Source organism: Polyodon spathula, chromosome 17 (genome assembly GCF_017654505.1).
Source record: "Polyodon spathula isolate WHYD16114869_AA chromosome 17, ASM1765450v1, whole genome shotgun sequence".
NCBI lineage: Eukaryota > Metazoa > Chordata > Actinopteri > Acipenseriformes > Polyodontidae > Polyodon > Polyodon spathula.
In genome coordinates, this window is record NC_054550.1 from 7,197,672 (window position 1) to 7,212,409 (window position 14,738).

The 14,738-nt window shown below is 36.8% G+C and overlaps 1 protein-coding gene across 15 annotated transcripts in view; it reads right to left on the reverse strand.

The window, feature by feature from the left end:
• The window catches only part of LOC121329758 (pleckstrin homology domain-containing family A member 7-like), a 117,211-nt gene that overhangs the window by 78,334 nt on the left and 24,139 nt on the right, over positions 1–14,738 (reverse strand). Inside the window, exon 1 of one of the 15 annotated variants that reach the window (XM_041275526.1) lies at positions 12,482–12,865. The exons of 13 other annotated variants lie outside the window; for them this stretch is intronic. Coding sequence is in view for 1 of the 2 variants with exons in the window: in XM_041275524.1 (XP_041131458.1) it covers positions 4,487–4,557 (71 nt within the window). In the remaining variant the exon portion in view is untranslated. Of the gene's footprint in view, positions 1–4,486; positions 4,977–12,481; positions 12,866–14,738 lie in introns of those variants that run through there. One more of the 15 variants, XM_041275524.1, reaches the window with a different exon arrangement.

A 14,738-nucleotide genomic window follows, 5' to 3' on the forward strand; every position in this document is an offset into this window, starting at 1 on the left:
AGCCTTTATAAATTTCAAATGCAATCCTCACAACAAAATGTGCAGCTACTGGAGTCAAGTACTAAAAGCAGTCCTATGGCAATAGTATGAAATAAACTCAACAATATGTCTTTTACTCCCTTAAAGGGCAGAGTTATTTTTGCAGCAGAATTCTAACTTTACACTCAAGGTCAACCACAGTTCAGTTTCTTTAACATCATTATTTTGAGGTTGTATTTATATATGCAATGTACAGGGCTGGCATAAATTTCCTTGAGGTGTAACTAAACATACTGTTGTTTACCCAGCAAGCGCAGATTGTTAACATTTGCTACTGCCATTGAACTAGCCATGGGGAACACAATGATCTGTTGTTGAAATGGTAAATGGCCATTTTAACATGTGTTGTGACTACCCTAACACACATTTTCAGTTTGCAGCCTTTTTTTTGTGTTTGCACTTTGTATTTCGTAGCCAACGAATTGAGTGCTATGCACAATTTCAGCACTTCACATTGACTGGATATGCTACAGCCAATATGGAAATACCCCAAGCATCTTTATGTCAGCTCTCTACACAATTTTGTATGAATGCCAAGTAGGTAGCTGTTACCAAAAAAATACATTTAACTTTGTATTTTCTCAATAGCCAATAATACAAATCTTCCACAAGGGAACCGTAGTTACAGCCTTAGCATACAACTACCCTGAGAGGTATGCATTCATCTTCAACAGTTTCATTTTCTCCTTATTTAATTGTTAAACCAAAAAGGAGTGAGTGAATCCAACTCAAAGGATAAAGGATACAGAACATACAGTATAGTAAAGAATGTACAAAACAAAAAAAGGAAAGATCTTTGCACTCATAATCTGTCGTGGCATCCCACTAAAAACCAAATGACGGAGTGAACCATTCCCAGCAATTAAATTGCAGTTAATTGCACAAAACCTTTAAAAAAATCAGTAGGTTTGAGGAATTAACTTTTCCCTCGTAGCCAAAAGCTGCTTATTCTTCAAGAATAGCTGCTAATTTTAGTACAGTTCCAGCAGCTAACCACGCAGTATAAAAAGCCTTGCTGATTAGCAGTGCAGTACTTTAAATTCTTCCAGCTGTCAGTATATTCCCTCTTTTTTGCATTCCTTTTTTTTTTCATTTTCGAGCACGTTGCAATGGTAGAACGAAGTATTTTGTGGAAATGTTCCCCCATTCCCCTAGGGGACAATTTCAAGATGTCAACAGATTGTATGACTACGCTGCCACCAGCTGCCAAGCACAATCCTCTCAGCTGGATACAGCATCAACGCCACAAAACAGTCTACGATTTAAGTTGCTTAATTAAAAAAAATCGGCGAATACATGGGGGCAGATCCTAAAACAATTAATGCCACCTCCCTTATTTCCTCAATTTAAATTACCCTCAGCTTAAAGATCACGTTTGGTTTGCTGTTACCACACTTGGCTAAACAAATGATTTTAGGACTGTCATGAACTAACCTGGAGAGTGAAATTATTACCATCCCCTTCACTGGTTCTTTCCTGTCAATAAACCAACCAGCTGCTTCCCCAAATGACTAACATGTGTCAAGCCATGTTTTGATTCAGAAGACACTGCTGAGGTGAAATGAGCCAGAAAGTCTAAGTGAGAGCAGATAACCCACGGCATAGAATGAAGAAGCTACTCTTAACCTAAAGTATTACCAGATACCATGTTTTAAAACAAATACACAGTGCTATACCATGTGTTTCTTTTAAAAACTGCACACTTGAGATCTACGTTAATGGAAGTGCAAAGTGGCTAAGATTAATGGAATTATTTTGTTCGTTACAATTACAATTATTAAGATTTTATGAAAAAAAATACAGATTGCTATTCATGCTGAGGAGAGTTTTATAAACATCAGACTTGCAATAACTCAGGAGCTAAATCTCTGTGAACTGGCCGTATTATCGCTGTTCCACTCCAGTTCCTCCACAAATCCTATAAATGCCAACAGACTGATTTGTTACTGGCCCACAGCAAATTATTTAAGTGGATGTTTTCTTTGTGTCCTTGGTTTACCCGTACCGCAGCTATACACCATACCCTATGACCCCCGTTGTTTTCAATCAATCAAATCACTAAAAATAAGTGAGAGATCTCAGAAAGAACAACCAGGTCAGTATTGTTATTTATTTTTTATTTTTTACTTTTTTTGGGGCAATTTAAAATTAAGCCGTACACTTACTGTACAACAAAATCCTTTATGAAACTGGCCAGGAAATGAAACATGTTTCATCTGTGAGCCTGTTACTGTGTTCTCTTACTTACAGATAGTAAAACAGGATGCTCTCCGTGTTTTTGTTTGTTATATGTGAATGTGCTGTATGTAGATTTGAAAACCTGCTTTTTACATGCATGTGCGGGCCACAGTATATGCTGGCAGGGAAAAGTTTGTGTGCTTCTGGTAATAGTTTTAGGCTATTAAATCAAGCTTGCTATAGCAAAAATAGAAATACGACAAACTATGTGCTGTACCGCTGTTCGTTTATTGCACCTAGGGCTATTAGTTTATTTGATTTAGTGCCCTCTGGAAGGCTCAAGATGTAAAGTGGCTATCGTGTTGACTTAAAGTCAGGTCACATCTGTTAGTTCATAAATTCGAAAAGTCTGTGCTCTAATTGCAGTTATATGAAACATAAAATAAAAAATGAAGCTAGTGAAATGAAAAATAATAAACAAAACTGCAGGTATAACACATTAGCAGTGGGTGATTGTTTAATAGCAATAGCAAACATGTGTAACTATGTTTATTTATTAGGTTTCAATATGGGAGGAAGCTTGTGTAACTACTGCAGAAACTACTTTTGGGGAAAGTAAACAACCTCGTCAACAAAGTCTGTTTTCTGAAATGTTTTACGCTTCAAAAGGCTAAAACAGCAGAGTAATATTGTAGCATGCAGAAACTGTACAACGACAAAGTCATTATATTTTACTGTACCAAGTTATTTTTATTTGTCTTCTAAAGTACAATGGTATTTAGCTATATAGCACGGGCTTATACTTAAAGTATTCAGGTGTGGCTTAAAAGAATGTGTATTGTACTGTAAATAGATAATGTTTGCAGAAGGTGCAGTACAAACAGCATAACCATGTGTTAAGTACTGGAGGCAGTGCTTAAACTTGGATTTGAATCCTAATATCTACAGTCCAGGCTACATTAACAGAGGACAGACAGCAGGAGTGGATACCTGCAGAGCACTATTTTTAGAATTCGCAATGAATGATTGTAACATGTTCTGTATAGTCAAGTACTTGTCCCTGCAATCTCACCCCCTCCCTTGCTACAATACAGCGGCACACGCCATTAGACATCCACTTCAGTACTGTTGTAGCTCTGCAGTGTAGGGTATTCATTCACTGGTTGACAATGTAACTTTATTTGTCAGTTCCCAAGTGGCAGCTTGGTCCACAATAACAACCTACTATATTTCCCAAGTTTTCAATATTAAAATTTTACAGCTTTTGCAGAACAACATGAGGGGCTAACAAATGAACTAATCACAAGGAAAATAATACACTGCTGTCAGACAGGAGACCAATAAAAGCTGCCTCCTGGCATGCATGTACTCATTAAAGTAAAGCAACATACAGTTTTATTAATAATAGAGTTTGAAAAGATTTTAATACATGTCAGCTGTGAGGTCTCAGTTTTTATTATTATGCCATTTTACGCAACAGGCCACTCTTTCACGTGAAGCAGTATCAATAATTAAACAGGCTGCTCCCAGTTAGATAATTTCAAATCTCAAAGTTTCACAGGATGAGTAATCCCACAAAACCATAAGCAGAGCTCACTATCATTCTGTCTTATTCTCTTCCTGAATGCTTTCACACAGGTGTTCAGGGAGTACTGGTTAAAACAAACAAAAGGATTCCAGAGGAAAGGTGTGCCAGAAACCAAGGAGAGTAACTATACCGATGTAGGGCAAACAGCAAAAACCTTTAAAACCCAGAAAGCACAGGTAAAAGGAGTTCAGCTTCATGAAACCAACAGGTGTAATTACAAAAGCAAATACTGTATCTCTTCTCAGCAATTAATCATGTACTCATGAGCCTCCTTCGAAATGTCAGGTCTGTGGTACACAACTAGAATGAATCAGAGCAAGTTAATCACTTAATTGATTTACAATATGAAATTGTAATATTTTACTCTGTAATAGTTTATAATACAAAGGACAGTGGAAAGACTTGTGTGTACAATATTGTGAAAGTTCATTTAACTCTTTAAATCTTTAAAAGCCAACTTGTGTAATTCCCCTACTAATTATTGTAAATTAGCCAGTCCATAAATCAGATTTGTATTGATCCTTTATTGTACAGTATCATCTCAGCCTCAATATAGGTCACTGTGTAATTTAACCAAAGAAATAATCATAAAACCCCACTTTAGCACAACAGTGGCAAAATTACACCTCCAACACGAACACCATGTCATTTAGAATGCAAGAGAAGACACAGAATACACACCTGTATGGTACATGATAGAAAGGGTGTCCTGGTTGGGGCAAGTGGTTTGAATATCCAGACTGGTTCCACATTGTGGCTGTGTGTCTCCTTAATCCACCCCGCTATTCTGCTGCAGACGTGAACCAAAAACCACTTGAGTTTCATTTAACAAATCAGGTTCCCTCTCTCTCACACACACCACAGGTGCCGAGTATCAGACACACCTGCTCTCATCTTGTTTAAAAAGCACATCCCACTTCATTAAGACACGCTTTGAGAAACCCAGCCCAATTCACACCAAGCTCATAAATCCACAACGCAAGAGGAATTCCTTTTTTTTTTTCTTTCCCTTTCTCTCCACAGTGTCCAAAGTCCTCACCCTTTTGTGATATCACAGTCTACCAAATGTCAGCCACCAAACTAGCCATCTCTCCCCAATAAACGACTGCGGTACTCTGGCTCTTAAACAGTGTGTGAGATGCTTCATTCCCTCTGTCTCTCGTGCTCCTGTTCACTGCCTCACTCTCTCTCGCTCTCTCTGTGTCAGTGTATGCAGAGCCTCAAAACAGCAGACTGGCTTTGGCGGCTCGCCAGCACCCTGCAAGACTTTTTGCAAATGCTGCAATTCCCTCCTATCCAGCTAATGCAGATCAAGACTGCAGGTGAAGGATGATTTCAGCCCAGGAGGAGAAAGCTTCCCTGGGAGAGCAGATAAAGTGTTTGTGACCTCCATCACACTGTTTGGTTTTTACAGTACATTCAATACTATCGCTACAACATGACAGAGTGTGAGAGTCGTGGTAATTTATATTGTACCAAGGTGTGGAGAAGGCCATGGGAAAGATTTTAATACATTTATACAGTGGTTCTGAAACACACACAAAGATTAGGACAATTTAAATTTCCATCCCTACCGTATAAAGTGATGAATTAGGTAAAAGGTGGGTTCTGCCACATCAAACTTTAATTTTAAACAACCATCTAAGTTTACCTGACTAGCAGCAAAAGCTTGTTAAATTTCCCAAAACGTATCTGAATATGAATTATTGTATTTATTTTTTTAAAATTAAAAATGTCTTGTTTTCAGACCAGACCAGCTGTCTGCTATACAGCTGTTTGGTGTTCATGTTCACCGATAACACATTTACAATCAGTGAACAAGCTGTCATTGTTTGGCAAAAGCAATTGCTTAATTTGATGTTCCTCTGCTGTTAAAAGATACCACTTTAAACACAGCCTGTCGTGATGAACAGTTACTTCTGTATAAAGAGAAAGGGCCAGGAGGATGCCTATAAGCATGCACTCACCCAATCTGCTTCTGATCTGAATAACCAGACAGCTCCATTAAATTATCTTTGATTATTAGAAAAGTCTGAAGCAATAAGATGCGGTGCTGTGAGAGCAAAAATGATTAGATTTACATCAAAATTCATAAAACTTTCAGAATGCAAGACATTCCAATTTCATCTGTCCAGCCTGAAAAGAAATTGAATTCTGCTGAAACACCTGCTACCTCTCCATTCCATCTCATTGTGTGTCTTCTACACTATAACTGGACTTTTGTGGTACACCCAAATTCAAAGACCCTCTCCAGCAAGCTCTGATCCTGGTATAGTAGCTACTGTACAAGAGATGGGTATAGAAAAACAACAACATAGAATCACCACCACTTAGAACCACTTACTGTAAAGTGAATAGGAAAAAAAATGGAGGCTGTATTTAACAGATTAAGAAACTGAACAATAAGTCTTGCACCATTAAATAAAAATGTATTTTAATACGTTCATTAATCCTTTTAAAATATGCATCATAACCGTTACGCATATAAACACGCAGACAGAATACTTTTAATTCTAGTATGACTATATTTGACTGATAGGTTGGTTTGCAATAATGTATTATGACATAGTAAAACATGTCTATAATGTTGGTTAGCAGCTGGAGAAATGATCCTTTCCATTCAAATGGACGGGAGATACCAATTCTTCACACTGCCCGCTATATGCAAGGGCTGGACGTGAAACGCAAAGCATACGGTTCCAAGACAAACATCTTATCATTCAACTAAAGAGCAAGCTCTGTAGTCAAGAGGTCAGTACGTGCCTTTGGCTGATGCGAGTATTATTAGCTCATCAGCCAGTGGGAGGAGATTCGTGACATTCTCCTCCCTTTTAATCAAAGCTTATCTTCGAGAGTAAACACATTCTTGTTCCACCTTGACTCAAGGGGTCAACTGCAGCATACCAAACTTAGTCCACTTAATGTGTCAAATTCAGGAGTATCCAACCCTGGTCCAGGAGAACCCCTATCCAGCAGGTTTTATAGGTGTCTAAAGATCTGGAACACCTGTTAATCTTGACTAATTAAGTCAATAATTGGTTCAATTAAGTAACATTGGTTGAAACAAAAACCAGCAGCCACAGTAGCTCTCCAGGACCAGGGTTGGAGACCCCTGTTCTAATTAGTAGATTAAGCAGGTTTAGTCCACTTGATTGGACTAAAGTCAGTCCAAGGCCTGCTTTAATCCCATAGCGGTTCATCAAGTTGATGAAACTGCTGACAGTGAACATTAACATTATAATTTGGCTGACTGAGTACCCGTCAATTAATGGTGTTAAAAAATAATAATAAATTATCCAATAAACTTTATCAAAAATAAATTCTTCTCTCTTTTCAGAAATAAAGGATTACAGTAAAATTGTACCATAGTTTTGTATTGCAGCAGAAAAATTGAGTGATTATCATGAAGAATTCAAGGAAAAAATAAATGACACTAAATTCCAATTATATTTTCCCATTTATTAGTCAAATGACTTAAAGTATAAATATAAATATCACTAAATTAAGACTTAAAAAAAGGTCCTTGTGTTAAAATCAATACATTTTATTAATAAACTGTATCATACAAAATACAAATAGAGACTCAGAGGAAGACCTGTGTATTTAGTTTTATACATTGAATTAAGTATTTTGTTTAACAGTTTTTATTACAAGACTAAAAATGGCCATATAGTGCAAATTCTATAGTCAAAATTGCTTATTTTTTAGGGTCAATAGGGTATAATGTTTTATAGATAACTGATTAAATTATGTCAAATCAAAACTATCGTGTTTCAGCAACCCACCATACTAACTTTGGCAAGAATGGTGCAATCAATGATAAATTCAGAGCTTGTTTTGTAATTTGAATGATTTCAATGGTTTACAATGTGTAGTTATATTGCTTGAACCAATTTTTCAAAAACTGGACAACAATGGCAAAATACAGCAGGGTTAATCTTGATCTGCAGAAAGTCAGCTTTAAAATGGTGCATGTTCTAGCCATGTGGCCAAAGGGTCTATTAAACTCCTTAAATAAAGCAGGTTATCTGCTTGGCTAATGAGAACAGCCCTCTGGTGTCCCCAATTTAGCGGCGACCTTGAATTCCCCGCCTCGTCTTTACATAGATATTTGTGCTTTTATTTTATTTCATTTTTATTTTTTTACACTTGGCACCCCATAACATCAAGCGGACTGCATCACTGGTACGCTGCAATTCAACCAAGGAGTTTCAACATTGGGCTTGTAACCACGCCCACACACCGTCCGACACGATTCGGAATCAGAAGTCTCGCAAGCCAGCATACAGCCTGCTATAGCTACTGTATAATGCAAAGAACACAGATTTTTCAACTGTCTGTTTCAACCACAGGGTTCAGGATTCTTCCTATAGATCGTCACTGTGAAATCTCAGCCCACTGAATTGAACGGCAAGGCAAAGGCTGGATGCGAACCGCAAACCAAAAAGACAAAAACGCAAGCTCTGCAGTCGTAGTTATTAACTTATCAGCAGCTAGAAGGAGATTTATTACAAGCCACAGTCAGTGTCATTATTAAAAGAGATTAACTAGAAAATCCTCTTAATAGCCTTGCACAAGTCATTTTCAAGCTTATTCTTCCAGCAACGATCAGAAATATTAATTTGGTCCTAAAGGGAAGGTACCGGTAAATGAATATATATATCCGATGCGTTTCTCATGGTTTCAGTAATGTTGCACAGGATACAAAGTGTATCTGGTCCACAGCTGAGACTGAATATTCTTTAAATGATCTTCAGCCTTGAACATCGCACCTCAGCAGGACGCGTGGAGTAGTTATTTGAATCTATAGCTAGCAACACATCACACAACAGTGAAGCAGCAGACGTGCCATTACAACTATGCGTTTAACCCTCCAATCTCCAGTTCACCTCAAAATATTTAAAGACAACGGACAATGCCCTGGACCAAAGAAAATCAATTCTACAGCAGTGCAGTTTATGGTTTACAGCCTTCTTACTTATTGACTGTTGTCTGTAGTGACAAAATAATAGTGTTTATTGCAAAACTAGTCATCCCTTATTAAACAAAACCATAATGATCATACTGGAGTGTATAATTAGAAATATACTGTATTACAGAAACTGTGTTAAATCTGGAAGCAAGAAAGAAAAACCTCTCGATATGCATTAACGGGGTAATTGAAGATACTTATGGAGGCATTTAAAACTGCACTGAAGAGTCAAATCTTAGTTTTAAAGGGAAAAGGAGAATAAATGGAAAGCATTCGTCAATGGCAAACCTCAATCTATTTAAGTTAACAAAGTCACTGAAAATCAAAAGGGCAACAATTAATCATTCACTAATGTATTTCTATGACAGGCATATTCCAGTTTCTGTTGGCTGAGATAGTTAAGAGAATCAAAACAGCAAACTGGTCCATTAGGTTATTGTTATTGTGTTAAGGTTATGATGTTAAACACCCTCAAAATTATAATGCATATTCCCTTCCACTAATGTTTTCTTTGTTCGAACAGCCAAACTGCATTATGCATACATATGCAAAAAGAAAAGGAAATGTGTGCTGCTTTACAAATAGACTGTAAACCCTATTAATTTATTGATTTTTTTTTTTTTAACTGCAATTTCGATACATTAAAATACTCAAATCACATTGGATCCCATTTAAAATAGATTCAATGTTTAAAAGATGAGCAGACTTTAAAATTAGATTTTTTTTTCAAATATGAGCTGAAAAATGTGTTTCAACATGCAATCCATTTATCATAGTTCGCTATGATTAAAACAACGCTTTGCCGGTCACATGAAGAGGGCCTTTTGGCCGCTGCATAAGTTACATTAATTGTATACATTTGCCTTTGCTGCAGGTAGGTCATTAATGTCTTAGTCGATAGATTAACCATGCAAAAATATTCTAGCCATAGAAAATTATCAAGCCACTCAATCAAAGCTGAAAGAAGTGTTGCAATTATGACGAAAACAATATTTTGTGCCAAAAATACTCTAATAAGTTAGCTTAGTTCAACCAGAGAAGACTTTGAGGTCATGCCAATGCAAATCAGCAAATACAGACACGTTCTCTTACAATCGCAAAATGTAACAAAATAAATCAGAGCTGGTCATTTCAATCATCATACTATAAACCCCAATGTTGCAGTTTTATAGTTACATAATCTTCAGGAATATGGTGATGCACGAGCTGAAAAAGGCAGGTTTAAATGGTAATACACTGTGAATGGTTTTAAACAGAAAGGCCAAAATTCCAATTACCCATTCTTAGTTCTTGCCCACTGCCAAACATGTTTCTTTGAAGTTCACTATGAAGTTATACTGTACCTAATGAATTTGCAATCCTTATGTCAAACAAACTCATCACTATCAGGATGGTGCTTAAGAAAAATGTGATTTTAAACAAGCAAACTAACTACAAATGTGTGTTTCTGTGATCAAATACAAAGCATCCCCCATGACAAAAAACACAAGTTAGTAAGTTAAGACCATCCGCATGGTGTGTACGAAGGCAAACTAACTGTTAGTATATTGTAACAAACACGAATAAATAAAAGTTTAATAAAATGTGAACTTGGTCCGCTAGTCGGGTGAAAAAGTTCCCATACTGTAGCCTACATTATACCCTACTAAGGAACATCCAAATATTTTACAACTCATAATAGCAATTCCTCTCACATTGGCAACAGCAGACACAGGGATGCTTGCTAATGTGTTTAGTAAGCCTTGAGATAAATTAACATATTTACATTCATTTAATGTAACATTATTGAAATGGCAGGGCTGTGGAACACTGGGCTACTAATGTGCGTTTTTTTCAACCAGACAAGTCAAGTTGATCTGCTGGCAGTTTTCCCACTAGAAAAAAAAAAAAAAAGAAGCCTTTTCAGGCTGCATTAAACCATTGGCATTTCTCTCAAACAACATCTTGGGACAGCAAACCCCAATCTGTACACAGACAGTTCAGGCAGTATTCCGAGAATGTGAGTTGACTGCCACAAATCAAGCACAAAAAGAAAAGTGCCCCGCGTGGTGTAAGAATGAATGGCGCTTCTGGTTTGTGAACAGGAAGTAAAATGGATGTAGAAAAAGTCTGCTTTCTCAAACCTACAGTGACATGATCTCCATATAGCAGCTATATTTGGTTCGAGGTAAATGTTCGTGGCACAGTTACATGCAGTGTTTATAGCCTGCAAATATGAAGTCAGTGTCTCAAATGGTCTCTGAAAACTGAGATATTGACATTGTACATGGAGAATTTCTAAAATTACTGCTACCACAAAATACTGTATAAGTAACTAGTCAAAGTGAAGGATACAGTTTTTACCAGATAAGTTTCCATAATAATATTTTTTTAAATGTGTGCCTCAAAACAGTTTATCAGTTATAAACTGTTGTAAAATAGGCACTAGTGCAATCAATGTTTCTATAAAACAATCAGGGTTCACACCTAAAAAACTATGAAAAGCAAAAACAGCAACTGATATATAAAAACAGAATGTACATTGGTGCTTCCCCCCCCCCCCAGTACTGTATATTTATAAAGCATACAACAGTATAAATAGATTTTAAAATAAATGTGCTTTCCGTTTCATATTAAAAATGCAAGACATTTTATCTAATCTTGCTGTACTTGTAACACCAAGTCCTTTTCTAAACTTGAATGCCGGAGCACTTCAAGAGTCACCTTCTTGATAAAACACAAAGGGGCACAGAATCCAGCCATCCTTCAAATCAGGTCTGGTTAACGTCCTGTTAAAAATAAAATAAGTCCTGGGGGGGGGGGGGTCGCTCTGGCACTGCCATCCATCTACCCATAGGAATAGTGATGCAGTGAAGGTCACTTTAAAAAGGACAGTACGGAGAACTGAAATCTACAGACTGCAGGACCATGCCTTGTAGAGACTTTTAAAAGTATTGCATCACACTTAGATAGTGGATTAAGCAGTAATGCTGCAGCTGACTAAAGATGGCTAGAGCTGAAACATTTGAATACTTGACTATTTTAACACAGTATTTTGATTGAGTGTTTTGAAGTTACGTGTATAGCAATACAATACAATGTATTGGTATTGTGTAGTAATATTGGACTGCTACTGCGTTCAAATCACTGCAATACTTGTATTGAAAAGGGATAAATTTTACACACAAAACTACAGAAATAGTTTAACTGACCCATGTCAGATCTCTGACACTGTGTTGAATCATGTTTGCACAAGATTACATTAAAGTTTTACTTATTTTAATTTGAAGGTCTGGTACAGAGCTTTTTGAATAAGATAATTATAGTCCTCCCCAGTTAAATTCACAGTAGGTTATTAATGTGCCAAAGAAGCCATCAACCAACCAAGAGCATGACAAAATCTGCCATACATTACAAATAGACGGTATGTTTGAGCAATTTCCATGATTTTACCAAATAAAACAATCTTATCTAAAATTAGGATCCCACTAAATTCCTTTTTTTTTTAGCTTCTATAAAATATTACTATATATAATTCATTTACAGTGAATACCTTCAAAAGGTACACCACTTCTCATTTTAAACTAAAAGCAAAACAGACTGGCACAGGTAGTAAACAGATATTTTACACAAAAAAAAAAAAAATAGAAAAAAACAACAAAAAACTCTAGAAGAATCCAATGGTTTCTAGTTGCAAGTTCCTGACTTTTCAATTCACCTCTTACCTGAACCCCAAACCACTGGTCAAGTCATTCAGCAAAATGGCTTCAGGTTTCCTTTGTCCCAAACAAAAGGGTCCTAGTTCACTTATTCAATATACACCCAGAAAGTCACAGCAAGGAAGCTTTTCTTCTGGGATATTCAGTTTTGAATTTACTGTAGCTCCGGACTGTGGGACAGGCTCCACAGTGTTAAGCAAATCTAACCCAGTTCCTCTGAAAACGCTCGGTTAGGCTGCCACATTATGTTGCTGATGTCAGATGCCAGCAGTATTGCCTTATGTGCCAAAAATATATTTTACATGGACAGTCCTCAATGTCTGCAAAGAATGCAACAACAGAACTATATTAATTCCGAGTCTTAATCTTCACAGACTCATATTGATTGCCCTAACAGTAATAAAAAAATAAAAAAAAAAAGTTTTAATAATAAATAACTTATTTTTATCATTCTGTCCTCACTGCAGTGCAACTCTGGGGATTAGCTTACAAGAGCTACTTTTTGTATTTGGAACACGATGAAACAGTCTTAATTCCAAAATGTTTACCAAAGGATCAGCCTGCTATCTTTTTTCAGGCACAAAGCTGCTTGCTCATATTACAGTACGACCCCTACCATCTTCAGTGATGTCACGTTGTATCAGCGTTAGAAGTTGACCTTGCTTTGTGATGTCACATGTTTCACTTTGATAAGACCCTGTTCAAATTAGGACTGAGCCTTCAGAGCACAGCTGACAGAACTCCAAGCGCACAGAATATTAAATTAACTTCAATGCATCTTTTCTACAATTTATCCAGATTGTAAAGCAGTATAAGATTTATTCGCTGGACTTTAATGAAATATTCCAGTAGTTCAAATGATATGTTAACTAAACAGGTTGCCAATATTTTACAATTATTTATAGGTTTATATAATTATTTTTTATTAAAAAAATAAATCAGGACTGCAGATCCTATCAAATATAGAAAAAAAAATGCTGCATATTCTTTGGCAATTTGAGATACTGAAGATTTACAGAATTCGAAAGAGTCCATCACAGTTTAGTAATGTTACCATATTGCAATTTTAGCAGTGATGGATTCTAGAAGGCAAAATCTTTCAGAATCTTCAGAGTAATGGATTGACAGCAAGTATGATGCTTGTTGGAATGCTAGGTTTGGAAATGTAGTCAGCTAAATTTAAAAACAAAATGTAAAGATACATGCACATCTCTAAAATGGCAAGCATCAAGCGACTCAGATGGCAAGGAAAACAGCATCCACATACCCACAGATTAGTACAATACACATTCAACAACTTCTGCACCGCAATAAAACAATTGAATTGCATGGAAACCCTTCTGCAATGAAGACTTACAAGCTATAGGGCACAGAAGCTCACCAATATGACATAAAATGACAGCTTCGGAAATATATTTTAATATATTTTAGTATTTTATATGCTTTAAAGGTAATGGGTCAAGTGAGCCAGACTACTGAAAGACAATAGTTTTTATGTGGCAGATTCAACAGCAGTACCTGCTGGCTGAACTACACAATTACAACTCCCTGTGCACTTCCGATTCAGTCACCAGTCTCCAACATCAACAAACTCAGCACACAGACACATACCAGCAAGCACTTGGCAGCAAAGAAAAGCTATCAATTAAGCGAACAAAGCTAGACTTTCCACCAGCAAAAGCTATTCAGAACTCTGATGTCATAACCTAAGGCCAGCTACAGCACTGGAACACAGTTCATTTGTACTGTTATTACTCCAGCCTCAGTGCCTCAAAACAGTGATGGAACTTAAACATGCATTTCTATTGTTGCCAACGCAACAGCACATAGGATGGAACACCGGGTACACCAGGAGGCTGCACTTTGGAGTGAAGACTTCTTCAAGTAACAAAATAAGGAAACATAATTCTAACAATACAGTGCTTAAAAGGCCTTTACTGAAATACCTTTGGCCTTTATTTCCAAACACTAAAAAATGCATTTCTAAAAAATGTAACACGTAGGGCAGGCAGTTCGTCAAATGGAATTTCATAAGAGTGCATTCCACACTAGTTGATCTGAACACCCTTACTGTAAGGTGTGGCCAACATTCCTCAAAAAGAATGCAAACTACAGATTATGAGGTGAAACCCTATTTCTCATCTCTTTGTTTCCCTAGTCTTTCAAAGCACTGCAGTGCTGAAGAGAATGATCGCAACGGCAACAGCAGGGGTATTTGCCTTTTGAAAAACTGGTTCATTTCCTCATACCACAGTTAGCCAGT